The sequence below is a fragment of the Pocillopora verrucosa genome, chromosome 14, assembly GCF_036669915.1.
Source record: "Pocillopora verrucosa isolate sample1 chromosome 14, ASM3666991v2, whole genome shotgun sequence".
In the NCBI taxonomy this organism is placed as follows: Eukaryota; Metazoa; Cnidaria; class Anthozoa; order Scleractinia; family Pocilloporidae; genus Pocillopora; species Pocillopora verrucosa.
The window spans coordinates 507,480-533,876 of record NC_089325.1 but is presented as its reverse complement, the minus strand read 5'-3'; the positions used below and the strand labels follow the sequence as shown (position 1 = coordinate 533,876).

General features: G+C 37.4%; 2 protein-coding genes across 2 annotated transcripts; both read left to right on the top strand.

Moving 5' to 3' along the window:
- Positions 1–946: 946 nt before the first annotated feature.
- On the top strand, positions 947–15,553 carry LOC131797518 (uncharacterized). The gene is made up of 22 exons (XM_059115140.2): positions 947–1,396; positions 3,027–3,125; positions 3,486–3,594; positions 3,851–3,976; positions 4,314–4,339; positions 4,627–4,716; positions 5,296–5,360; positions 5,676–5,738; positions 5,825–5,879; positions 6,255–6,316; positions 6,477–6,628; positions 7,042–7,089; positions 7,520–7,584; positions 7,928–8,037; positions 8,308–8,396; positions 8,729–8,862; positions 9,561–9,625; positions 9,949–10,064; positions 10,178–10,236; positions 10,866–10,946; positions 11,252–11,348; positions 11,573–15,553. Exons 1-22 carry the CDS (start codon positions 1,244–1,246, stop codon positions 13,276–13,278), a joined length of 3,570 nt encoding a protein of 1,189 aa, XP_058971123.2. The 5' UTR covers positions 947–1,243; the 3' UTR covers positions 13,279–15,553.
- On the top strand, positions 14,076–26,261 carry LOC131797519 (uncharacterized). The gene is made up of 17 exons (XM_059115141.2): positions 14,076–14,164; positions 15,980–16,125; positions 16,380–16,631; positions 17,131–17,295; positions 17,826–17,939; positions 18,852–18,977; positions 19,260–19,356; positions 19,675–19,893; positions 20,305–20,678; positions 21,088–21,255; positions 21,555–21,665; positions 22,602–22,718; positions 22,851–22,941; positions 23,563–23,937; positions 24,486–24,605; positions 24,986–25,138; positions 25,598–26,261. The coding sequence occupies exons 1-17, from the start codon at positions 14,101–14,103 to the stop codon at positions 26,116–26,118; spliced, it is 3,213 nt and encodes a 1,070-aa protein (XP_058971124.2). The 5' UTR covers positions 14,076–14,100; the 3' UTR covers positions 26,119–26,261.
- Positions 26,262–26,397: the final 136 nt, after the last annotated feature.

Here is a 26,397-nt window from a genome sequence, read left to right as displayed (position 1 = left end):
TCTTTATTTCTTTGATCAAATCTGAACTAACGGGCGAAAAGAAATCCATTGAAATATTGTAACCATCAACCTTGTGCGTGAACAGCCAGTTTAATTTTTTCTTCTATCTATCCAAAAAAATTTTGTTAAACCTATTGTATATTAGAGAAATGGTACTGCAAGAAATAATCACTCCTAGTCACCCGTTAGCAACAGTCACAGTTTTCTCTCGCAGTCTCTTAATTAATGGACTTAATTTTACCGTGAGCTTATTCACCCGAATTGAAGATCAGACAAAAGGCCTGTCTAATGTGCTAAGAATTGAAAGGTGACACGTGGGCTACTCGCGCGACTAGCGAGGGTGTAGGATTTTGAAAGAATCATTCCAGTGCAGCGGTATCTATTAGTTAAATCACCATCACTTATCTATCAGTTAAATCTATTAGTTAAATCACTTCTAGCTTTCTTCTTAGTTCTTGTTCGTGGACAACATCTGCTTAGCTTCCTATGTGGCTCTTACATGCGCAACCCGGAATATTTTCGCAAATCTTTCTAAGAAAGAAAGCTAGAGGTGTGGACGAAGAACTAAAATACATCATTTTTCTCTACCCCGGCGTCATCAACCGACGTCATCAACCGTCTGTATCATGATAAATCATAGTCACCCAGCAATCCTATATCAAGAGTGCTTAGTATATAGTCGTTAGGGGATTCATTTCTTGAAGGATTATAAATAAGTTTGGACGCGAATGTTTTTCAATGAAGAATGTCTACTTCATTAACATGTCAATTTTCGTGACTACAGAAATATGTCTAGTGTACACAATCACTGACGACTTCCGACAGATTTTTTGCTTTCAGTATGAAATTGCTCTACCAAAAACAAACTGAAGTGCACGGCATCTGTCAATTTACTGGGATCATGAGAACCCGTATGTATTAAAATATTGGCAATAAACGACCCAACGTGGGGTGCGGAGCTAGAGCCAAACACCGAACAGCAAGACTGAAAACAACACTTTGTGCGTCAGTAGAAAGAAGGATTTCTAACTGAATTCTGCTATCATATGCACAGCCTTGGTTCTGTTATGCCATTTCCGGTTTTGTGGTTTACCTTTGCTTTCGTTGAATTTTAGAGTTGAAACTATTTGCATGGCTACGCGAACTCACTAGGTAAATAAGACTCCGTTTTCCCAATATGCAAAGTGGTACGAAATGAGTTTGCTCAAGTAATTTCCAAGGGAGACAAATCCTTCTCATCCTTATGGAATCCAGCAAAGAACGAGCAAGGTTCTGCGGCAATATTCTGGTGCGAAAGACAAAAAGAAAGAGCTTTCTTGCCAAGTCACTCTTCGAAGGAGTTTTTGGAGTATTGAGCGATAACTTGCTAGAGTATTACCGCAGTTCGGCACAGTGGGTAAGTACCTTAGTGGCATGATCTGTAGAGAATGCTAAAGCTTTTATCTGCTAGTATTACAAAGACCAACGATTAGGAGGCTTATGAACGTTCGTATCTAGCAATAAACCGTTTGGGTTTTTATTGAAGCATTTTTCTGGCCCTGAGCAGGAAAAGTAAAAGGGTAATTCGAAAATTCCAATAAACTCTCCAATTTGTGCCTTGTTTAGCATTGGTTTAGTATGCTTAATTGCTCGTATCTCTTCATGGAAGTTACCAAGGGTATCATGGAGTTAATAAGTTAGATCAATGTGTATGGATTCGGTAACTAAAGTGCCAATTGTTACTAAATGAGAGTTCATAGCCTGACTGAAAGAAATGCTACTTCGATCTAAATCGAATACAATCGACAGTTTCCAGTAATTTTCAATAGGAATCCCTGTTTCAATAAAGTTAAAGCGATCACTGTTTCTTGGTTTCTTCACATTTCCACGCATTTTGAGGATCTAAACTGTTTCTTTAATATACATGATAACTTCAAATATGACTAAATGTCGTCTGCTGAACTGTCAAAGAGACGGTTTCTTTCGGAAACTATGCGCTAAACTTGTCAGTTAGAAGCGCGTCTCAGTTTTCTGACCTTATAGTCAATTTTCAATGAAAATATCCGAAGAGCCCATCCAACAATGCTAAACGTATATAAAATAAAACGATTACCAGAGACAATGATTTTGGGCAACTTCGCAGACCAGAAGTAGTGTTCATTTTGGATACCTTCACTGTTTAATTAAGTTGTCTGTATTCAGTATAAGCATACACACATAAGCGAAATGTTTATTCAATTTTTTAGTCATTGTTATTGTAATTATCCAATAACATAAAGAGTGGGTGGCATAACAGATATTTCATGCGTAATAAAGTGAAAGTCAACAACAAGCTTTATAAGCGGATTACAAGCTTGCTACAGAAAAGTTGTCGCGAGAGCCACGGAAGAGATTGTCTTTTCGCAGCCTAACTAAGAGGCAGTAAATAATCGCTTCTTCGGAGCGCACTTTCAATGACATCTTATAGTTAAAACCGCTTACGAAGGCCAATTTGAAGGAAGGAGAATTTCAGAAAGAGCTGCGTGGAAAAGCGACAGATCCAAATAAGTCAGGATTTGTTTTTGCTCTTCATCTAATTAGCTGAGTAGGTTTTTTATCACAAAGCTCAGTGAGGCAACATCATTGCAATCAAAGATTGCCTCCGACCAAAAAGACCACAAATTAGAGTTTAATGAGAGAAATTGTGACTATTACAGGGAAAAAAAATTCGTGAAAAAAGGAGATTTAAAGAACTTTTGTGAGTGACCACAGCGGCCATATGGAAAGGGCAAAATAATTTTGTTGATCTTTGGATTGGGCCAAGAAAAGGTAAAATGCTGGTCCGCTGGAAATTTTTGTCTTGGGTCAGCCTCGGCCGCCATGTTGGTACTTTGTAAACTTTGTTTTCAATTTCCGGACTCAAGAGCCTTGACGGAAATCAAAACCCATTTAATGCCATCTTTTAAAACACGAACATACGCACACAATTATAGAAAGACAAAGACAAAATTTCGGTAAATGTCCAATGATATTTTTTTTTTTGATCAACACGTTTTCTCGCTGCTCAGACAAAAGGAGAAAAACCTGATTTTTTTCTCGAACTGCTCCACATTCAATCAGTCGAAGAAGTAGACGATGATGCATTCAGTCAAGCGCTTTGTTTTCAGGTTAGTGTAACTTGTTTAACGATTCGTATAAGTATTTGTAATTACGCTGAAGTACTAACGCCAATTAAAACGGGGATGGCATACACAACCCAAAATGTCACTAGCGTTTCAGTGAATTAAGTTGGCTACTTAGAGAAAAAGAATGACAACTGTGAATCAGATTTTACTATTTCTTTTATAATTATTTGCCATACTTGACCTCCTCATACACCTACATAAGGGGAAAACATCCGTACATATACTATGTATCGATTTTTCCGAGGCAGGGCGCTTGCTAACTATTCCTAACAATAGGGAGGGTGCTTGTTCTAGGTTGGGCGCTGCTTATTAATGGAATAAATACGATATTCTCGATTGCAGGTAACATATCACTGTCGCACTAAGAAGGATAATTCTAATACTCGAACCCTTTACCTCTCCGCTTATGATGTGGAAGAGTTGGAGTCATGGCTGAGTTCTTTACGATCAGGTGCGTAAACTTTTTATTCTTGACGTGATACCTTTTGAAAAAACGTTTGTATTTAATTGTCGTGCATTCACAAAACCACTAGTTTTTCCTGTTGTGGTACATAGTAATCCTTCGAATATTTACCGAGGAAATCTCTTTTACACACTTAAGAGGAAAAGCAGGAGCGGAAACCTGTTTAGGGCGCGCAGGTGGATGATATAGAGGTGCATACATTAAATTTCGCTGTACTGTGGTGCCCAAATGGGTGAATTTTCAGCTTGTCTGGACAATCCAGTGTGCCTGACCCAGTACCATTCGGGTCGCTTTACCGGAAAGGGATGGTCGTGTTGTAGAGCTACCTCGTTTCGAGGCTCTGCTGGATGCAAGCCAAGTACCATATATGGTAAGTAAAAACGTAAGCTAAGGAAGGAACATTATGTTAGCCTCTCCCACTAAATATGGGCCAGCTTTTGTTTCATTGTACTATCAGTTTTGTTGTAAGCATTAGGTCATTGCCTTGTAATCCATTTACGAGAAGTCCAGCAGTACATAGTCGAAGGACTTATCCAAGCCGCCTTTATCTGAAAACGTACGCGTAAAACCAAAGATATTCTCTCCTCAATACCATGTCACAGTCTCGGCATTCATTCCATAATCAATTCAAATACACTTGATAATGAAAACATCTTGACCCGAAATGTTGCCTTCTTTTGCCAATGCTCTTCTACTTTATTACCTAGGAATTCCAGCTGCAAAGAAGCACAAGGTAGTACAAAAGTATATAAATTGGTTATTATAAGTCAAAGAATCAAAGAGGACGCATCGATTCTCTGTTACTCTTAGTTTCGCGCCTAAGCGCTCGTCAAACAGACGAAATTAAATACATTGTGAATTGAATAATGATAATAATGATACCAATAGTAAAAATCAATAATATCAATTTTGATAATCATTAATTTTTTATTAAAAATATTGTTATTATTACTATTGCATCTATTATCATTATTTTTATCATCATTACAATTATTATACTTAAAATTTTTTGTTTCGTAGTTATCACCGGCAATCAACTTCCACGGCTTCGGAGTAGTTGCATTGGAGACTCATTTCTCAGACATGCCAGGGAGCCTTCCTTTTAATGCCGTAAGTCATAATATCAGTTATTAACTGACAATTTTCCTTATTCTTGATGTTAAACTTGAGGGCTGAGTTTTCTTGATCGCATTAATTATACGTATAATTAAAGGAAAAGCAATTTTCATATTCTTTCGCGTATGGTTTTCTTTAAACTACCAGGTTTATCAGATTTTTCAAAAAACTTAATGGAAGATGTTACGGAGTGTCCCTGAAAAATGCCGAAAACGTTCCGAAAATTTACGAAAAATTGTATGGGAGGCTGGGACTACTTTCAACGTGAAATGAGACCCCACGGCAATCACCTAAGACATTCGTGATTGTGCTCTTTAAAGAGACAATGCGAACAAGCTAAAGGCTCAGAATTTTTCAATATTAATGAGAAATTTTGTGATACAAATTTTGATTTGCATGGTGAGATTCACGGATAATCTTGATAGTTTTCAAAAAAGTTTAGTTGGGTGTCGCAAGAAGTTTGCTTTGAACGGCATGGGCTAATCCACATTTTTGCATTGTTTTCTAGTACTAAGTCGTTACAGATTTCATTTAGATTTATTTATCCAATCGTGTGGATCGATGTTATCATAGGGTGATCATCTGACGGTGTCTGGTGCTTCTGGTAGTGTGGAATGGAAAGCTTTTTCAACTACATCGTAAGTGGGAGCTATTTGCATTTAGATATTACGTTTCTAAGAGTACATTTGAACTTTATCGTTCTACACAGCATCAGAGTTGTCTTACGTTACAAAATCCTGTTCATGTCTATTTTCATTAAACTCGTCCAACGGAAAAAATTCAAATCACTTCCAGTTCCCATTCCTTTTCCCCTTCCCCTAAATAAAATGAAGACAAATTAGAAATACTTCTCAAAACTGGAGCATCGTCATATTACGGTAGTATAACGTGTTTCTAACTTAATAAACACGCGCCCTATGGTAACATTTACTGAGTGCTTTTACACTTCAAAGGACGAGTGGATATGGTTACATTCCAATAAATCTTGTGAAATTAAAGGATCTCGACGAAGAACCGTAAGTAAATGGCGATATTTACCCACAAGTCAAATTATGTTATAAAGATATCATATTTGTTAACACTTATTTGGGCATCGATGCAGGTGGTTTTTTGGCGAAATTCCGACGTCTATAGCTACGGCCATTTTGAGAGATCAGGTACGGTAATAACTGAAACGTCGAAATAATTCAACTTATCAGATCGAAAATTTCATTAAGACATGCTACTGGATATTTCAAAAAAGACGACCCAGAATAAGAAATCAAACTACACGAGAGTGAAAATATCTGTGGTTAATAACCAAAAGCGTACTCAGCAATTTCGGGTGATGGCCGACAAAAAAGAAACAATAGTTAATCTTGTTTATTGGTATGTTATCGGGACCATAAATTGAGATATAACATTAATTGCGAAGCAGAGAATGTTCGAGTATCATAAAGTGCATTATCTTCTGTTTAAATACAAAAGATTAAAAACTGGTAAATAGAACTCTAATCATTCCTCCTCTTGAACAATCCCTGTTGGCAATGTAGGTTCCCGGATGTTTCATCTTAAGAAGCAGTGGACTGGGGACGAAAACTATTTTGTCGTTCAGGTTAGTGGCGTTTTTTTACGCATATCATATGTTTGATTAGAACCAGTAAAATTGAAACAATAGAGTCAGTGGATGATAGGAAAGCTGTTTACCTGACAAAATACGGGTTTATTCATTTTTTCTTCTTTTTTTTTTTGTCTTCTCGTCTACTTTTTTACAGAATGGACAGAACAGTGAAACACATAGAGGTCCTTCTCGATGAGGCAACTCAGAAATATCGTGTCAAAGACGAATCTGACGCAGTATGCTATGCGAATTTCTTGCAGTTTGACAGCATACAGCAGCTGCTGGATCAATGCAAGCAACATCCAAGTAATACATGAATGGACGCATTAATTTCTAAAACTTGGTTTAAGATATCGCTTTAAGTTCTTTTCCTTAGAGAACTCAGCAAACGCAATACTAACTGATAAATTTACGCATTTTGCCAGATGCTCTCCCAAATACCCATGAAATATTTATGTGTCTAACGCATTATGGCTTTTTTTGCCGAATGAAAAGAAAAATCCTACAAAAGCTCAGAAAAGAGAATCGAGTGAGTCACCCTAAACAACTCAGTTTTTCAACTCTGTCAATTTTCCAATGAGAAGGAGAAAAGACACTTGTGCTTATTAAGCATATCTTTAAAGATTATATCTTTCAATATCTAGTAGTTCAAATGTTTTGTTTTATCTCGAAATCTCAACACGATGAAATCTATTGTGATGCATTTTGTTTGATTGCAGCTCTTGGAATAACCCTGGAGAAATATCCCACCATTAAAAACGCTGACGGTAAATTGTAATTAGGCGCAGTTAGCATTTTACTTACCAGAAAAGTCAGTTATAGATCAGATAACTAGTAGTGGGACTCCAAACCATATAATGAGGACAACGAAACATCGTAATTATAGAAAACAGGTAGAGATACGGAATGCTTAGACTTTCCCATCCATATTTATGTGGAGAAAAACGGGACCTGATTGTAGCTCAGCAGCTCTTAAACAATTCGGAGCAAACAAAGATGGAAGTCACTATCTTTAAGTCAGAAACAGTCAGTCAAGAGGTGTAGCAAAGACATCTTTTATCACTTATATATCTCAGCTATATAAGTTGTTATTCGTCTTTTTGTTAATTTTTGGTAAGTCTAACTTATAATTTGTGTTTGATCTTCTTCCGTCCTGAAGCATCTTTCACTTACCATTGACATGTTTTTTCTTTATAGAAATATGGAGGGTTGACTGGGGCGAGATTGAAACTGGGGGAGAATTCAACGCAGATCTTCCATGGGTAAGCTCAGTAAGCCCGAGCGTCGCCGAACGATTTTCACTGAATTAACACTTTATGCGTAAATTAAAGTATTTCTGTCACAAAGGAGATACGCCAAAGACACGTTGGTGAAGAAAGGTGGAGGGGAGATGCGGCGGGCATTTTATTTATACAAAGTCCTGACAGTTGTAACTCGTTTTAGGCGTCCTCAATTATCAGCAATGCTTAATCACGTTGACACGTAAAGAAAGTTATTATTATCATTACTATTGTGAGGGAACCGGCTGAAAACCCCGTCAGCAAGTTGAATGAGGTGCCCATCGGAAAGTAATAGAATGATCCAAAATGCATTGCTTTTCTGTAGAATGTCAGCTATGGAAAATTTCACAGCAAGGATGCCTTGATCCACGTTTTACCGGAAGGAAGTTCTGATATATTAAAGGAGAAGTTTAGTAACCAGGCCAGACTAATGATGTGAGTAAAAAAAAAGATCATGCTCTTCTAAACACACTGACGGTTGAGAAAGGTTTCTTGCGTGGAAACTCACCTCTTGAGTATTTATTATTTGAAAGGTCTGCTAAACACACTTAAAAGGCTTTGGATTAAGTAAAAGACTGGCTAAAGACATCTAGATTAGCGGAGTGAATGTCTGATTGCTTGACTAGTGACTATGATGAACAGGGAAAGTTTGAAGACAACCAATCGCTCAGACTTTTTACTGTTCCTCCTCTGTTGTTTTCGCAGGATCTTTAACCATGACAATGTAGTAAAGTTACAAGGAGTGGGAATTAAAGGACCGCGCAGTTTTATGGTTCACGAATATCTGTCTAATGGTAATATGCAGGATATGATAACTCTATATGATTGCATTTTGAGTTCGTAATGCAGTCAAAGCTCTAATTTAAGCTAACCCACACATGAATTGACAAACACATCCTCTTCCATAATAGCCATGCCTTGAGCTACTTTATAAAAAACGTACTTATGATCAAAACATAATTGTCAAAGACCATTTTCCTTCAATTTCACGACGCCACTCTTAAAAACTTCCAAAGGGTCTCAAATGACAGCTTCAAATTTAATTATCCATTCGGTGACATAATATGTAACATGCAACTGTGGCTAAGTTGCCTTCGTATTTAAACATTTTTTATTTTATTTTCAGGAGACCTTTCAAACTATCTGACGAGAAACTCTTCTCTGTTACTTTCCTATCCCACGGAATTGGGGCATATCATGAATCAAGTGATCAACGGAATGGTCTATCTGCACGAATGCCGTACAGTACACGGCGAGTTGGTTAGTACTAAAACTGTGGTAGATAGTACCACTAATTTTCCAAGTTGCTTTAACTAACACTGAAACAACACAATCTACTTTAGTTTGATAAAAAAGGTACATTAGTTGTATGAAGGTGTCCGTTGCTGGTTTAAAAATCACTAATTCTGTTGTGCGGTACCAACACCTTTATGAAGAGTAAATCTTGTATTAACAAGCTGCTCTATCCTCCTGATTCTGAAAAATAACCTTTTTTGATGAACAAAGAACTAAATTATTTTCTTCTAAGACTTATGAAAATTATTTTGGGAATATAACTGAATCATACACCTAACAGTAATTTGTCAGGTGCAGATCAATGGGATTCGTTTTCCCGATATAGTTTCCACAATAACATTTGGTCGAAAACAAACAAACAAACAACCAGGCAATGAGGGAAAGAAAGAAGAGTTAGCCAAATAACAAAGCATAAAGAAAGACCTATTTGAATTTCTTACAGTTATCTTTCTCAATCTTTGCTTCATTCCTTTGAAAACCAATGAAGGAATTTAGCATGAGACTTTGTTGATTCCTACGTCAACCGTCGTTTTTTTAATATGTCACATCCAGACAAACTTACCTCGGCATTTCTATTTGGTTTTTCAGCTTATCCTCTTTGGTATTGTAATTGATGTGCTTTATTTTTCTTGTTTGTTTTCTGATTTCGTCCTCATTGTCAGGTTCCCAAGAACTGTCTTGTAGGCGATAAAGGAACAATAAAGATATCCGGCTTTCATTGTGCAAGGTGAGTCACTATTTGCAAAGGCAGAGTGAGACATGAATAGGAAAAAAAAGAGAGAAATAACCAATCGAACAAACAATAGAGAAAACAACAAACGAATAGAAATAAAAAACAAACAACTAGAAAACAAACACTCAAAAAGTCACTCAAATGCAGATCCTCTTAGGGTCGATTAAGTGACCCCATTTTGTACTCTTGTTAGTTGTTAGTAAGATTTGAAAACCCTGAAAAATCTTATAGAAGAGATGATAATGAAATATTTTTCAGACAGATGAAAAAAAAATTTGAAAAAAAAAATTAAATTAAATAAATTTGGGCAAATATAGATCTCCCTGGTGCAAGAGAGCACTCTCGGACGATGTTTACAAGAACAAGATCCCCATTCCAGCCCCTGAAGTTATGGAGTCTACAGGATCGTTTCCGTCAGACGTCTGGGCTTACGGTTAGTTAACTCATATTGCACTATAAGTCACCAAAATGCAGGCTTATGTATAAATTGCCTTTATTTTCACAGATTTTGTTTGTTCTCTAGTGACTTAACATGATATTTTGCAGGTTTATTCATCTTTGCTGTCACTACAGCGATCCAGCAACCAATAACAGATTTAGAGCAGGTGCGTCGCAAGTATTTTCACACTGCGTTGTTTAAGAACAGACTAGATGATGTTTTTTGCAATAATTCAGGCTTCAGACCTCAGACTTCAGACTTGTACTGTCATAAAATGAAAAGTCTCCGCAAATGGAATTAGAGAATTTTTGAAAATTACCTCGGTGAAAGAATCCCTCTCTTCTTTAAATTTGACGAAATTCTAAAATTTTAATAATCGATGTCGACAGAAAATGTTGCTTACAGTTGCTGCCAGGCTACGTAAATTCTTCATGTGGCTTACGTGCATTGTTTATGACACGATAATATCGCAAAATCTATTGAAGGCAAGCATAGGCTGAGAAACAGTGCTTCATCATAAATACAAAAAAAACTGGTTCTTGTCCGCTGATTAACCCTTTATACCCAGTGACCGATCTGTTTGCTATTCGATATACTATTTCTCTATACATTTCCTATGGTATTTACAAGGACAATTTGTCCCATAATCAGTAGCTGCCTGGCCTCGTGATCATTTCCTTTACTCTCATGACCTTAATGTTTGATTCGGGGCTGATACTGTTGGGAGAAATAAGATGCTGATCAATTTCAATGCTTAATTGGTTAACCTCGGTGTTCTTTTTGTCTGATGATAAGGTGTTAAAGTTCAAACGGAAGGACGAAACATTGGACAACGTTTCCAGTTTCACTGATAAGATTACCATGTGCTTGCAAGCGGTATGTTGAACATCAAATAGTAACTGGAACAATGGACAAGCCAAATCAATTATGTGCTTCCCTGTAGCTCAACGATACTATACCTTATCCAAAATCGTGCTATATTGTCCAGTAACAATCGAAGCGCATTGAAAACCCTGTTGCGCAAAACGATTTAGTGATTTCCATGACTGACCAGGGAACTCTTGAACCTCTTGTTAACTTTTGGATCCAAACTATGCAAATGAAACGTCTCATTAACAGAATTAGAGCCAGAGCCACATATTTTACGCTTGATAAAAGTACCTCTTCTAATGCTACTTTAGGAACCTACGGCTCGCCCAACCTTTCAAGATCTTCGTGACTCACTTTCAGAGAAGGTTGGATCTTCGACCCCAAGTTGTTCTTCCCATTCTTTGGAAGGTGAGACAATTTAAATTTCCTATTACGTATTGGTAAGGAGGTGGTCGGTACACCACTACTTTTATGTTAGGTTAGCAGCCACACTGCCCTTGACTTTTACTACATGTCACTCACATGCACTTGTGGGCTCTGGTGGAATAGTGTTAATGAATCTCCCATACATAGGCAATCGATGTAGACCTAGGAGGTGTCTGATGCCTCTATAATTTTTCCTTCACCGACAGACCCACTGAACGTGCTGAATTTTGCTGATGAAAATTCAAAATCTATCGTCAAGAAAAACAAAGATACTATGGTGGAATCATTTGAGGATGGCAACGTTGCAATGGATTGGGACGATACTGACATACCAGCATCTTATGATCAGGAAAAACTGAAACAACGACTTCGAAGTGCCGAGTTGGAAGCGTTAAAAGCAAAAGCTTTGCAGAAAAGAGCTGAAGCTGCCAAAGACTCCATCCTTGCTCAAGTCCAAGAGGCGGAAACAAAGTGTTTGAAAGAAGTGGAACTAATGACGAAGACCTTTCTGTTACGATTAAACGAAGCAAACGATCGAGCAGTCGAAGCCGAACAAGCACGCTACATCGCGGAAGAGGTGAAGCGCCTTACTGAAGAGAAGTACACACTTTACAAGTACGAAAGTGAGAAAAATATGCACGAGCTGAGATCTATGTTTGACGATACCCTTCTCGAGAGGGATGAGTTAGTCGCAGCCTTGAAATCCGTTGGCAAAGATTTCGATGCACCGGAGTTGATTTCTCCAAAAAGGAAAGATTCCATCAACCAACTAGAAGAGAAGTATCAGCGGTACATTTCTACAAGTGATCGAACAATACAAAGCCTGAAGACACAACTAAATGGAGTTGTAAAACAGAGGGATGAGTTAGCTAACCATCATGAAACCACAAGGAACGAAATGAAAGACACTCGAGAAGCGTTGGATCAAGCAAAAAAAGAGAAAGAAGAATTTCAATTCAGGTTAGAAGAGGCACAATTTGAAATAGAGCGACTAGAAGAGATGATCTCAACCATGACTCAAAAACGTCAGCAAGCAGAACGTGAGAGAGACCAGTTACAGATGCTTACGGACATGTCTTTGATGAAACTCAGGCAGGCGGAATCAGAGGCACCAAGGAAAAGGGCGTCCCTGTGTTCCTTTCCACCAAAGATTGACGACCGTCCCAAAGAAAAGAGAGATCCTAGTCTAAGAAGACTTTCTGAACAATTATTGCACTTGATCGATCCTCCATCGGAAGATATTCCACTAAAATCAAGTGATAATGTCGTCGACGAAGGAAGTGAAACTCAAGAGACGGAAAGAAATATGACAAAGTCCGGTACCGCGATCGAGAACGTATCGTCTCATGGAAAACAGAAACTACGGAGGCTTGGAAAAAGTGCAATGCCCTTGATACCACAGATAAAGAAATTTGCTCCTTTCAAACCAATAAGTCGCAAGCAAAATTACTTTCACCAGAATGCGTCAGATGGACACGATTCAACATCAGCTGCGAATAACGTTTACATCAACATCGACCAAAACGTAAAATCACAAAATGACACTTGGCAGGAGGCTGTGAATGCACATGAGGAGCCTGAAAAAACGACGTTTCCCGAAGACCATCCAAACCTCTCTGATTTCGTTTCATCAAAGCAATTTACGATTCCAACTTTGCACATAGAGGAGGCGGATACTGACTCTGATATGGACCATGGGAAGGAAGTTCCGCAGATTGCCATTTCAGACTTTGATAATACAGAACTCGCAATAACCGAAGTCGACGATGACGAAGAGTACAGTAGTTATGAAACCGACGGCCAAGACTCTCCAATGTTCATCATAGGAGACCAAGAAGGTCAAACGCGAATTGTTTACAGTGTCGACGACCTTCCAAAGCTTTTAGAGGGAATCCCTCAAACAAATCTCTGATCAAAAACTCGAAAACATATTAACAAAATCTTTCTTGCATGACTTTCTTGCAAGACTTTACGCCGTTATTGCATATATTATAGGGTGGTCATGGGAAACAGGAGGGAAGTGTTCAAGTACATCATCATTTATCATTTCCACTGAATTAAAAATGTTTTCAAACAAAGTAAAAAAAAATTAGAGAAAACCTTATCTAACCCGACAGATGGAGACCACCTACACATTCATCACCTTTATCATTTGATAAAAAGTTTTGTGAGATTAATTTTTGTTTATGTCCTGCACTACATTTTTTCAGGAAAAAAAACAAATAGAAAATTATCCATAAAAATTTTATTCTTCTTCCAATATTTTCTTCAGAGAATATTTCATGAAGTATCTTTTGTTTTTGTATTCCACTTCAAAACTCTTCAAAACTCGAATAACTAGTGATGAGATATCGTAAGCTAATCGCAAGTGAAATGCAGTAACTAAACTTTCAAATAGAATAACTTAGTTGAAACAATACGCAGATGATTTGGATTTGCGGATCACTCCCTCATATGATCTCCATAGCCACGTATTTTAAGAGATGATAAGCAGTTGTCTTGATTCGTGATAAAATTTATGGAATTGATTTCGCGCATCCCTTTCAATTCGAAGTGATTTAACCTGACCTTGGAATGCAGCGTAAACATGATTCATTGTTAATTTTTGTAACAAAAATATGTTTTAATTTGTGTAGATAAGCCGGATAAAGTGTTCATATAAAAGGAAACGATGGGTCCAACATAATTAGTAATAGGCGTACCTCGTGTGCCGACAAGACGTCCTTGATATATAATGAATCTTCATCAGATTTTTTTACCGTTTGTCATCCTTGCAAATACTTTGTTTGCGGTGAAAGGTAAGACAATTGGTTATTAACATGGACAACCGTCATTTTTCTTATAGTAAATTCTGAAGCGAATATCAAGCGGGTGAGAGGCGGGTGCACACTACGAGCTGTAACAATATATGCCCTGGAATCTCTCCCATTTCTCGATGCTACTTTTCTTTTTATCATTACTTTAGAAATCCCTTTTTGTTTTTATCAAAGTTCAAAATTATTGGAAGTTTTGCACACTAAAATAATAGTTTTGCAAAATAAAATAATATTATTCATCAACGGTTGCATCAGTTGCCACTATTTCACACTGTGTTCTAATTTGAAAACAATTTGAAAATGTTTGCTCATTCTATGTATAAAACGTAAGCAATTAAAAGGAAAGTGTTTTTTTCCGAGCTACGTTCATTTTATGGAGGTATTCTTCAAGTCCATGCAGTTAGAGGCGAAACTGTCTAAAATATGAGGAGTTGATTATGTCAGCGTCTTCGATATAACGTTTCATTAAATTAACATCATTAACTCTAAAAAACAAACAAAGATAGAAAACGCTTGCATTGTTTAATACAAATTTCGACTTCAGTTGTTTGTTAGTGATCAGAAATCGAACTATTGCTCCCATAGAGAATTCTTCATAAGTAAACTGTGCGTTATCTCTGTTATGCCCTGTTTTACTTGCAAGAAGTCAAAGAGATCACGACTGCGCGTGTCTCGCATGTTTTCTTTAACTATTTTCCCATTTAACTGTATTAACATATCACATTCATCATTTTCATGCGGCAATTCGGTAATTCTGTTGGCTTAAAACCTTATGAACTCTATTCAGGATTAACTCCCAAGGTTATGCAAAAATAAAATTATCCTCACATGTGGGTATTTAAAGGCTGAGAATGTTCTCATGCATGTCATCGAAACGTCCATTATCAAATATTTATTTGCTCTTTACAAAAATATAAACTTCTTAACGTTCCTACTCAAAGAGGTTATCTTACTTTAAAGAAGCGGCGTGGTCTTTAAATCGTATCAAATAGGCTTTGTTATCTTTAAAGTTTGTTATCGTTATCTAATAAAGTTTAAGCTTATAAATTACAACAGATGCGAGGGGAAAAAAAAGTTGGTCGACACCTAATTATTATCTCGCTAATCTGCCAAAACTTGGTGGAATTTTAATGTGTTTAAAATTAATTTTTGGACGATCTGTTTACAATGTCTTAAGGCGCGCGCAGTTTGCAAATGAGGTACTGTCTAATGATAAGGACACGTGGGATGCTTAATGCAAATTCCGGTGTTAAGTGGCTTACCCTTAGTATTAAAAAGCTTTTGTTTAGAACCATACAGAAAGGCTTAAAGTATTTAATGGAAGACAAGGCCTTTCAACCACACAAGTGTCATAAAAAAGAGTACTTTTATTAAAATCTTATTTAGCGCATTATTCTCTCTATCTCATTAGAGTTCATAGATCGCCAACTTAGCGTTACTCGATCAGACCGTTACGTCAAAAATGACATGACATGATCTGGTCATGTTATGACGAAACTAAATGTATTACTTGCGATGAAGTAGTCCAGAAAGGACTAAGGACGCTTATTTTCCTTAGAAATTAGGTCTGGAACAGATTTTCACTTGCCTTCACCGACTGAGAGCCCATATCAGACTAAATAAAAATGCACCCTGTCAGGAATTTTTTTCTTCTCTCGTTTATTTCTTGCCTTAGAACGATTTCCTAAAAATCCTAGGCAATGACCTAGAGTACCATTCATTTCAGACTTTAAGGAATAAATAGATCATAGCAGAAAAACACCATCATAAATGACACTGTTTCCTTTGTGCTTGAAGGAACTTCTCTTCAGACTGGTAAGCTTAACATTTCGCAAACATTTCAACAATGGAGCTGTAACAGTGGCTGCACTCCTTCCTTTCACTGCCGTTTGCCTCGTTGCTCCAGCTTCGCATTTCCTAAGACGTTTAGTGGATCCGAGAAGGTATGAATGAAGGAAAGTATAAATCTTTTCACAGGTTTGAATTGCATTCTTGTCATACTTTCAGTTTCGAGATTTGCGCGTATTTGAAAACAACATAACAACAGAATAAAAACGTAGAGCTCATATGTCCTTGCCGCCAACGCTTTACTTCCAAGAATTTAATTTAACCTTTTAAAGCCACGAACAGCGGAAAAACAGCGTAATAAACTTCCCAAGCAAAGTTATGATTTTTTAGTTTCACTTTGTAACTCAAGGTGCAAGTTCACGTGTCACTGAGCTATGGCGAAGAGTTTTCCCGTGTTCACTCTCCATCAACTATGTGGGTTAGATCTATAACCACACGTGGATTTGACGTGTGTGTCCGTGAAACAGGCTCAGCAAGGAATGAAAGTGGTGTTATCAACTGGGTGGCTTTCCAAGATCACATGGGGATGATACACGGAAGTCTTGAGTTCAGCGGAATCTGGACAACAGAAACAAAGTGTGACAAAGTGGACTTTTCACAAGTTAGTCAACACCCTTTTTCGTAGCTTGTTGTACAATGATGATGAAGAGTGCGTGTACCAGGAATTAGTTATGCCACATAACTACTCATTCTAAGTCAGTCAAGGTCCCAGATATGTCGTTGCATTCTGGGCGATGCTAAAAGGGTTCGCTATCAGCCACACCAAAAATGGCCAAAAACACTTACTTCCCCTTGATATAAATATAGTTTTCAATACGAAATTGAGATGGAAAGGTTGCTTTGAAGATAATAATATAAGACCTCTCACGGAAAGGATACTCCCGACGGGTATGATTCGCCGAAAATCCTTTAAATTATTTTTGAACAACGTTCTATCAACTCTTATTGGTTAGAGTGTATCATGGATACGTTGATGGTAATGGCAAAAGATAAGTAAGTTTCATCCGTAATCTTACGCTATACGCATAAGTATACGGCTATACAAATATAAAATATTAGTACCGAGAACGGCTGCTTAGAGGACATTGAAATACTTGCAGGGTTTTGGCGGTATTCCTTTCGTATTTGTCTCCACTAAGTACAATCGTGATACAAAACCCGATGACGCCATGTATGTTTGGCTTGAGAACATTAAACATGGAAGTTTCGAAGTGTGCATCCGGGAGTTTCTGCCGTTTGACGGACAACACCAAGATACAGTTGTGGTAAGCGAGCTGATTGACGCTTTCTGTAGAAGACCATCCACAGTGATAGGCTTCCATTTCCCGATAGTTTCCATTGTGCGCTACTTTACAATTATTCAGTAAACACCATCGACTTCGGAAGTAAGAAGCCCGAATTAGCCTTTTTTTACCATACGTTCGGAGTAGTTGGTGTGAAATGTTTATTCAGATTTTTTCGGTATTTGTAAGACGACTATTCCAAAAAAAGAAGAGATTTGAAAATGATTCGGAAATATCACCAGCACTCAAGAGATGCTGTTCTTATCTCCCTTCTTAATAAAATTTCAAAGATATCAGTCATTGATGACAGTCTCGCGTACCTGCCATAGCAATTCTGCACTATCACCTTCAGATGAAAAGAGTCTATACTAAAATTGTCCCGAAAAATGGTTATGATATTGAAGTTAATTCATACCGTGGTAGAGCTTAACTTAGAACTTAGAACTAACTGATTTCCGGATATTTTTTCCTTTCTTTTTGGAAGAATTTTGTTTTTTTTAATCTTTTGTTAGGACTGGTTTGCCTTCACTGGAAATGGTACAGGCTTAAATTTCACTTTGACAGGAGAAGCTAAGTTTAAAAACAGGAATACCCCAAAAGTTGAGGACAATTATGGTTTCTGTCAAGTAAGTATCTGAGGATGTGCGACCCTCTTTACACCCTTTACTAGTTTGAACAGTCATTGTCTCTTAATAAGCTTAAAGCTGTGTTTTTTCTATTTGTTTATTTGTCTATCTATCTACATATAGAGAATAATACATGGGTGCGCGTGAATATGAAATTTCTCTTCGAGTGTTTAACTCGATAGCTCACGAGGAGCGCAGCGAACGAGTAAGATATCGAGCTGAACACGACGTCTAACTCGACTTCAAACTCGTTCGCTGCGCTCACTCGTTAGCTATCGAGATGAACGCTTGAAGAGAAATTCTATATCTACGCGCGCCTATGTATTATTCTTTATATCTATTTATTTAATAAAGGGGTAAGTTTCTAGAGAAACTGTGGTGCTCGTCGGTGGGAGAGAATAACAAGGTAATTTGGTATTATCAACTGAGTTGATAACGTAAATTGGTCATAATAGAGAGTTTCAAAGCTGATATTTCCAGCTTTTGCCCTCGAAACGCTCGAAACTTCAACTTTGAAACTCTTTACATTGGCCTATTTATATTATCTACTCAGTCAATAATTCTAAATTACTCTATCTATCTATCTATCCTTCTATCTGTCTTTCTATTTGAGTATCTATCTATCTGTGAATAAATTTATCTATCTGTTTATCAATTCATTCGCTAATTCTTTCATAAGGAAAATCAAGGAAAATTGTCATTGCTATGAAACAAAAATAGAGGATCGGACTGGAATAAGATGTGAGTCAACGCGAGGAAATTATTAGGGAATCTTTTAGGCTTAGTCTCTCCTGCTTTTTTTTTCCAGAAAATAAAAGTTATCCTAAATAAAACTGAAAGAGATGACTGTTTCAATTCACTAAGTATCCTACAGAAAGATATCGCTAATCCTTTCCCTCTCTTCTCTCCCAGGAAGTGTCGTTCAACACTACTTTCTACACTTCACCTGTTGTGCTGGTTTCTGTTCATCACTTCTATGACCGTCAGCAGAAAAGCCTCATTCTACCGGAAAACAACATAATAACGGCTTGGGTGGAGGTATTATTGGAGCCTTTGATTTGTATATTTGTGTCTTTCTTTTGAGTTATCTTGGTGCAAACGCAAAGAAAAGTTTTATAATTGTTTTGTCTTCCCTTTCGCACTAAAATACACTCTCTTAGATGAACTAAAGTGTTACCTTGAAGGCCTGACATAAACGGACGGGAAAAAGGGGTTTTTCCACAGCCTAGACCAGGGTGGATCCCGGAGGAACCAGGAGCTAATTCTAGGGGTTCGATTGTACTGATAATTAACACACTGTAATGTTTTCGCAACTCGTAGGAAATTCGACTTACATCCATGACGATTTGTGTGAAAGATTTAAGTGGAACAGGAAGTAAACACGACCCTTTGTCTGTCTACTATGTTGTGATTGGAGGTAAGTGTTGCGGACTGCATTCTACTCTATTTTAAAAGTTCCCTTGAAATCAACACTTCATTAATCTTTCATTCAGGTTTTGGCCTGATCAATTTAAAATCAATATTCATAACTACTTTAGCCTTGTTCCATTAAAGAAGTCTATGATGCTCTTCTTTTCCTAATTCCCATATAAAACATTATCTCTCTCTCTCTCTCTCTCTCTCTTTTTCGCTGTTTCCTTTTTCCATTTGATTGCTAAATTTTTACAATAGTGTTTCACGCAATAATGTTGTTCGGAGTTTGGTAAGCGGCCTTTTTATCATTATATTTTGACAGATCTTAATCCATGTCTTGGCGTGCATTGTCCTTCATTTGGAATTTGCAAAACATTTAGTGCCTATGAATCTCGCTGTGTTTGTTACGAAGACTGTCCCTCGTATCAAGATCCTGTGTGCACCACAAATGGAACGACTTACGACAACCAATGCTGGTATGAGTTGAACTACTGCAGAGGACTGGAAAAAAATTCTGTTTATCATCCAGGAAGCTGCGAAGGTAAGTGAAAGGTCTCAATTAACCAGGAGAAATTCCTTTTATTCCACATTCCGTCCGTTCATCAGTCCACCGATCCATCCATCCATCTATCCATCCATCCATCCATCCATCTATCCATCCATCCATCCATCCACCTCGGCATCCATATATCCATCAATTCATTCAAGCATCCATCAATCCATCAATCCATCCAGGCATTCATATATTAATTAATCCATCCATCTACACATTTATGTATCCACCTATCTTTCAATCGATTCATCAATTATTTGAATTTTCTTCGCTATTTAAAGCGATTCTGTTCAGTTTCTACCTAAATAATGGAGCTTGCAGACATGAATGTGGATTACTTTCATAAATTATAAAAATCCATTTCCTAATCAAATATTTATCTTGATGTATACCATACAGGTTTCCCATTACTGCGGGACAAGATAGAACTTCGCGTGCCAAAATGGTCAGATTCCAGCTGTGAAACGGTCATTTTCCCGCCATACCGCTTCTATCCTGAAAAGCAGGTTCATGTACAAATTACCGTCACCCACATGAATTTAAATGACTCAGAAACCGTTCATGACGCTGTAACGTCATGGATTGAAGATTCAAACACGGAAAACTTTACAGTTTGTGCCATGCAGTCTGGAAGAAAATCAAGAAACTTTAACCCATTTGCAACAATTATTTGGGTGGCATACCAAGGTGCACCGCCAAACGGAATGACGGGAATTATCAAGATGCAAGAGTGGTGGTCTGGAACCAAGTGCGCAAAAGTGACTTTTTCAAAAGTTAGTTTGGAAAACGTTCGCTGCTGTGTCCACTTCTTTATTTTATTTTGTATCTAATTAGGATAAACATAATGTGGCACAAAAATGGTCATGTTTAATTTTCTATTTCTTTTTTTAGTTATTCAGTTTTTTTGATATGCAAACATCACAATTTCAACACAGAAAAGAAAAAAGTTATGTTTTCTGCCTGTTAAAAAAAACGCTTCCCACATATTCTTGCCGCAACTGTGTAATGTGTTGCACAATTGAGTAAAAAATTTGCAGTTGTTCCAATTCATTGTCTGAAGAAGGCTAGTTAACAGCAGTCAAAAACTTTTTCGTAAAAAAAAAAAATGATCACACTTTACTGCTGGTGAACAATTCCTTTTTTTTTTTTTGTAACATATGCATTTTTCCTCGGTAACCTTAGGACAAGTTTAAGTCGGCACCAGTAGTTCTTGTGACAGCTGAACATCTGAGGACAGGTGTAGAATACGATGCAGCTCTGATTTGGACTGAGGACGCGACTAAGGACTCTTTTAAAGTTTGTCTCCGTGAAATGCAGAACTTTGATGGAAAGCACGAGGATATCACCGTGGTAAGTTCTCTCGTTTTCGAGAAAGTAGTTGGTCGTTGGTCTTTCGGTATCAAAAGAAAACAGTTAGCACAAATTGACAATTATTTCAATAGATCATTTAACATAATAACAGTGATATCTACTTGAATAGACGGAAATACTCATGGTTGCTTTCTTATCCCATCAGATGAAACACTTTACCTTTTCCCGTATTCTACGCTCCTTTACTCATCTTGCATTGAATGTTCTTTCTCAACATTCACATTCATGTTTCATAACAGTTTACTTCAGTATTACATGATTATAACATTCCGTTGCAGAACTGGATGGCATTTACTGAACTTCATAAGCCGTTCTTCGCCGAACATGGTTTCATCAAATTTCCAAACACAAATCCTCCATTAGATGAAAATAACAATGCCTACTGTCAGGTAAGCAGCTTCCAATGTTACAGTATATAGATGACGGAAACTCTTCGTCAAGCTCTTATTCAAGCTATTCGGGCCCTTTAAAAATGGCTACCGCTTAATAAGGCTTGTGTGAGATCATGACTGTTAAGCTGGGCAGCGGCGTTCATGATAACTTTCTGGTAAAAGTGGAGTTCTAGCAATGATAATCGAACCTCAATACACTTACCATTACCAAAATGTAAGACATCTTTCGAGGTTTCATACGGGAAATACAATTCTTGATTACTACAGTAATCTCCCATATGTTCTTTGTAAATTGCCATCAAATGCCACTAGAAATCCTTCGATCTCTGCTTGAGTAACAAACGAGTCCAAAAATTGATCTTTGCATTCTCCTTCGAAGGTTGTCCTCTCGCAATAGCCTGTTTTTGGATCAGTTTCACATATTTTGGAGCAGAGAAATTTTCTCCTAAGACTGCATACTTTTCCTCTTTTAAGTACGAGCAAGGGAGCGAAAATCTCGGCGAAAATCTCGGCGAAAATCTCGCGCAAATCCGAGCAAAAGAATTCCCGAAAGAAGGAAATCTGTCAACCATTTTGGAAAAAGCAACCACGTTTGCAATCGGTGCAAAAATAGACCCAAGAGGGGTAGGGAAGAAGTGGTAAAATAATTAAAACTTTTACTTGGGAAGTAAAAACGTATTTGTAAAGACATTTCGTTCTTAACATGACAACAAAAAAAATGTCTATATTCAATATCGGCTGAAGAAAATCTATTTAATTGGGCATAGTCGATTAGGTTCCGTGAACGCTTCCAACTACGGCCCGCCATTTTGGATACATCTGAGCCTGCGCGTGCGAGTTTCCGCTGGAAGGCCTGTCAAAATATCGTGGGAGCAAAACTTCACCAGTTGTAGGTAATGCTGTTCATGAAGTTACGTCTTATTTCAAAAACAGTTTGTCCTGTTCACCAAAAGCTACAACAGCACACCATCAGTCCTAGTGACTGCCAATCACCACACAGACAATGGAAATTCAGCCCCAGTTCACAATGGAATCACAACATGGATTGAGGTTATCTTCATCTTTTTTCTCCATTTTCAAAATATCCAATTCTTATTTACTTCTGGAGAGGTTAATGAAACGTGTCTATCCACAAATGTTCTTCATTTGTTGATTTTCAATGAATGAAATGTTTATTTCCAGAACATGAATTCTACGGGATTCAGAGCCTGCCTCAAAGAATTGTATGAAACCAAATATGAACCTGTATCATTAAGTTATGCAGTTCTGACAGGTCAGTTAGATAGTAATTAATTCTTAAACAACGAAGTACTTGAAATGGTGCATGGACCCTATCTCACGTTTGCTATTAGAAGTGGAAAAATCAGTTCTGTTAGTCGCAACACGTATTCTAGTTCTGCGGATGTATATCGACAAAGTTGAAATTATTGGCATGATGTTGAGGAGCTGCATTTCGTTCTCGACCAGTTTTTATCGAAATTGTTCACTGAACTGAATTTTGTATTGTTGGTATAAAAAATAATTTATGATCATTAGAATTAAAGAATGATGTCTTTCATACAAAACTGTATTAGGCTGGAATCAAGGGTTCTTGAGTCATGCTGTGACGGATTGTTGTGCTAGACATCGCTAAATCGTGTGTTCCAAAGATTATTTCCTTCTATTATCTTTATACTTGATCTCCAAGAGACTGTGCTACGAGACCAATAAGAGCTGTATATTTGCCTGAGTGTAGCAGAGTCTGTGATAAGTACATTGTCCTCTTCTTGATAAGCAAGAAGAGGATAATGTATTTTTTTAAGTATTTTTCTACTGCAACTTCATCATGCTCTGAGTTTACTGGATGGTGGAAACCTTCTCTCTATCTACAGTACAACTTTTGCTTCTTACATAGATATATGCGACCCTGGATGGAACTACTTCGATGGTCACTGCTATTTTACAAGTAAAACCTGCGCAAACTGGACCACAGCCCTAAGGAACTGTCGAAACGAAAACTCAGCTATCGCTGATATTAAAAGCAGCGAAGAAAACGTTTTCATACAGCATCGCCATAATGGAGAAAAATCATGGCTTGGCCTCAATGACAGAACATCAGAGGGTAATTTTACATGGGCGGATCGAGGAAGAGGGAATTTTACAGCCTGGGCTAAGAATCAGCCAAATAATTTTAAAGAAGAAGATTGTGTGCACGCACTTGGCATTAAATATCGCTACGAATGGAACGACGTAAAGTGCAGTGACTGTCATCAGTACACTTGTAAGAAAGGTAAGGTGTTTACGTCGTTAATCAAGATTTATTTGGGAAGGATAGAGGGAAGTTAAGAGAGAGAGATGAAACGCATGTGCTACAAAAAAAAGTTCCTGCCTCACTTTCAAGGTAACTCTCGAACATTAAACATTCATTTCAAACATTCACTTTCCGCCCTTGCTAGCCTTTCACTGGTTCTTTTTGACCAATCTTTCCTCGCCTTTCGATGTCTTTTCTCGCTTTTTGTCAATCTACGTGGGCGACCTCTTCCCTGGTTTCTTTGCCTTCATTGCATTTCTTCACCTTTCCTCGTATTTTTTCGCCTACCCTCGCTTTTGTTTGGCTTCCATCTCTTTTTCCACTCTTTATTTGCCTACCTCCGTCTCTCATTCTTGCCTTTCCTAGGTAAAAGTTACTTTTCTTACCGTACTTCATAGATTCAGGATACAGATAATATTTCTTTTTTAAAACTTTTTTTGGTTTGATGTCTTCATTTTGTTTGTTTGTTTGTTTGTTTTTTTTTATTATTGTATTGTAAAGGTCAATAGATATATTTCAATCTTCAGACTTGGATGAGTGCAACACAAACCAGGACGCATGTGACAGTAAAGCAAGTTGCATTAACACCGTGGGCTCATACACATGTCTTTGTGATAGTTCTTACCAAGGAGATGGCTTTGAATGCTGTAAGTACGATACATATATAAATGAGAAAGCATAAAAAAAGCCATTAACCAATCAGCTCTTCCCAAAACTATCTGTATTTGCTTTCCAAGTTCTAGCTTTGGTGCAATGATGTTTACAATTATTACCATTCAAGTTAACTCGCCAAAAAGGCTAGCCCTCGGACCTATGAGTTATGTGAGACCCCATCTTGGCACAATTAGAAGAATATATAAAGCGAGGAAGACAGTTTGTAATCGTTTGAATAATAGTGCTCGACAAGTGAGTTTTACAAAAGAGATACATGTCATGGTAACTGGCGCTTCTCAGGATATGATATCATTCAATATGTTTATTTCTAATAAGCCTAGATCTATTTTTTTTTGCTTGCTCGTTTGTTTAGCACCAACCCTTGGCTTGTACTCCAGTGATCCTGCTCATTCCTGCAAGGAAATGCGTGACTTAGGACTTTCTCGGAAAGATGGAAAATACTGGATCGACCCTGAGAAAAACGGAAATCCTTTAAAGGTTTTTTGCGATATGACAACAGACGGAGGTATGCTGTAGCTCCAGAAACTAGTTTGTGATAACTAATTTCTCTCAGGGCGGAGACAAAACAATCGAACTAGCCTAAGCTATTATTCATCTTTTCTCAGTTTCTCCTATTCTACTATTATGGGTTGGCCCCGTAAAGGAGAAATTAATATAGGTTAATTCGAGACCATTCCCAACAAGGGTGACGTTAGAAAATTATAGTAACAAATCCCTAGTTCTACAATTTACCCGATATAATTCACCCGCACCTCTCCCCCCCCCTTTTTTTTTACCAATAATCTGATCGAGTTCCCAACAAGAAGGAAAACCCCAATTTTCAATCGTTGATCTACTTGGTTAATATCTATTTTACTTACTCATTTACTTCCAACATATTTGTTTGTTTATTTATTTATTCAATTATTATATAATTTCTATTCTATTGATTTAATTTGTAACTTGGAGTTTTATCCGACTTTAGGAGGATGGCTTCTTGTGTCTGAGGTTGTGGTCGGCAGTTCAAACAAACCCTTTCGGTTCTCGGTGGAGTCATCGTACCGTGGAATCAGTAAATCTCAGATGTTCCTCTCAAGCAGTGCCATGAAGCAACTAAGACAGCATTTGTCTTTCACTCAGTTGCGGTTCTACTGCAGAAAGCAGAGAACGTTCCACGTCATGACGGCAAAGAACAGCGCTGGTGAAGCAGCTGTCCAGTTTTTCAGTTACCAAACGAATGTAATGCCTCTCTCCTGTGGCTCGTATGTGAAAATGGCTGATGATAATTCTTATTTAGCAGGACAATGCAGTAGATGGGGATATGACAGTGTGCATTTTGTAGGCAAATGGGGTCACTTGGGCGTGGGTAATACAGCAAGGCTCTTTAATCATCCTACTTTTGTGGCGTATGCGTATCACTTTTTGTTAGATGGCCATAGGTGGGAATGCGATGACTACAGTGGTGGAGTTTCCTCTGGAGACTCATGGAAAGTCTTTGTTCGTTAGGACCAGGAAACTTACTATCAACAAGTATTGGTTTTATTTTCCAAAGCTTTCAAAAACCATTATTATACGATAAAAAAATACCATTTTTTCATAGCAGTAGTTAACAATGGTAATAGTAATAATAATAAAAATAGCAATAATGATGATAACGATGATGATAACAATAATTATGACAATAATGATAATAATGATAATAATGATAATAATGATAATAATGATAATAATGATAATAATGATAATAATGATAATAACAATAATAACCATGATATAAGAATCGTA

What these genes read in the sequence shown, in the direction of transcription:
- LOC131797519 (XM_059115141.2), top strand. Translation starts at nt 14,101, where the DNA reads ATGAATCTTCATCAGATTTTTTTACCGTTTGTCATCCTTGCAAATACT. An exon ending in AGCACGAGGATATCACCGTG is followed by an intron (nt 21,256 to 21,554) that starts GTAAGTTCTCTC and finishes ATTCCGTTGCAG; the next exon opens with AACTGGATGGCATTTACTGA. An exon ending in AGGAGATGGCTTTGAATGCT is followed by an intron (nt 24,606 to 24,985) that starts GTAAGTACGATA and finishes TCGTTTGTTTAG; the next exon opens with CACCAACCCTTGGCTTGTAC.
- LOC131797518 (XM_059115140.2), top strand. Translation starts at nt 1,244, where the DNA reads ATGGAATCCAGCAAAGAACGAGCAAGGTTCTGCGGCAATATTCTGGTG. An exon ending in AAAGCTTTTTCAACTACATC is followed by an intron (nt 5,361 to 5,675) that starts GTAAGTGGGAGC and finishes TACACTTCAAAG; the next exon opens with GACGAGTGGATATGGTTACA. An exon ending in AACCAGGCCAGACTAATGAT is followed by an intron (nt 8,038 to 8,307) that starts GTGAGTAAAAAA and finishes TTGTTTTCGCAG; the next exon opens with GATCTTTAACCATGACAATG.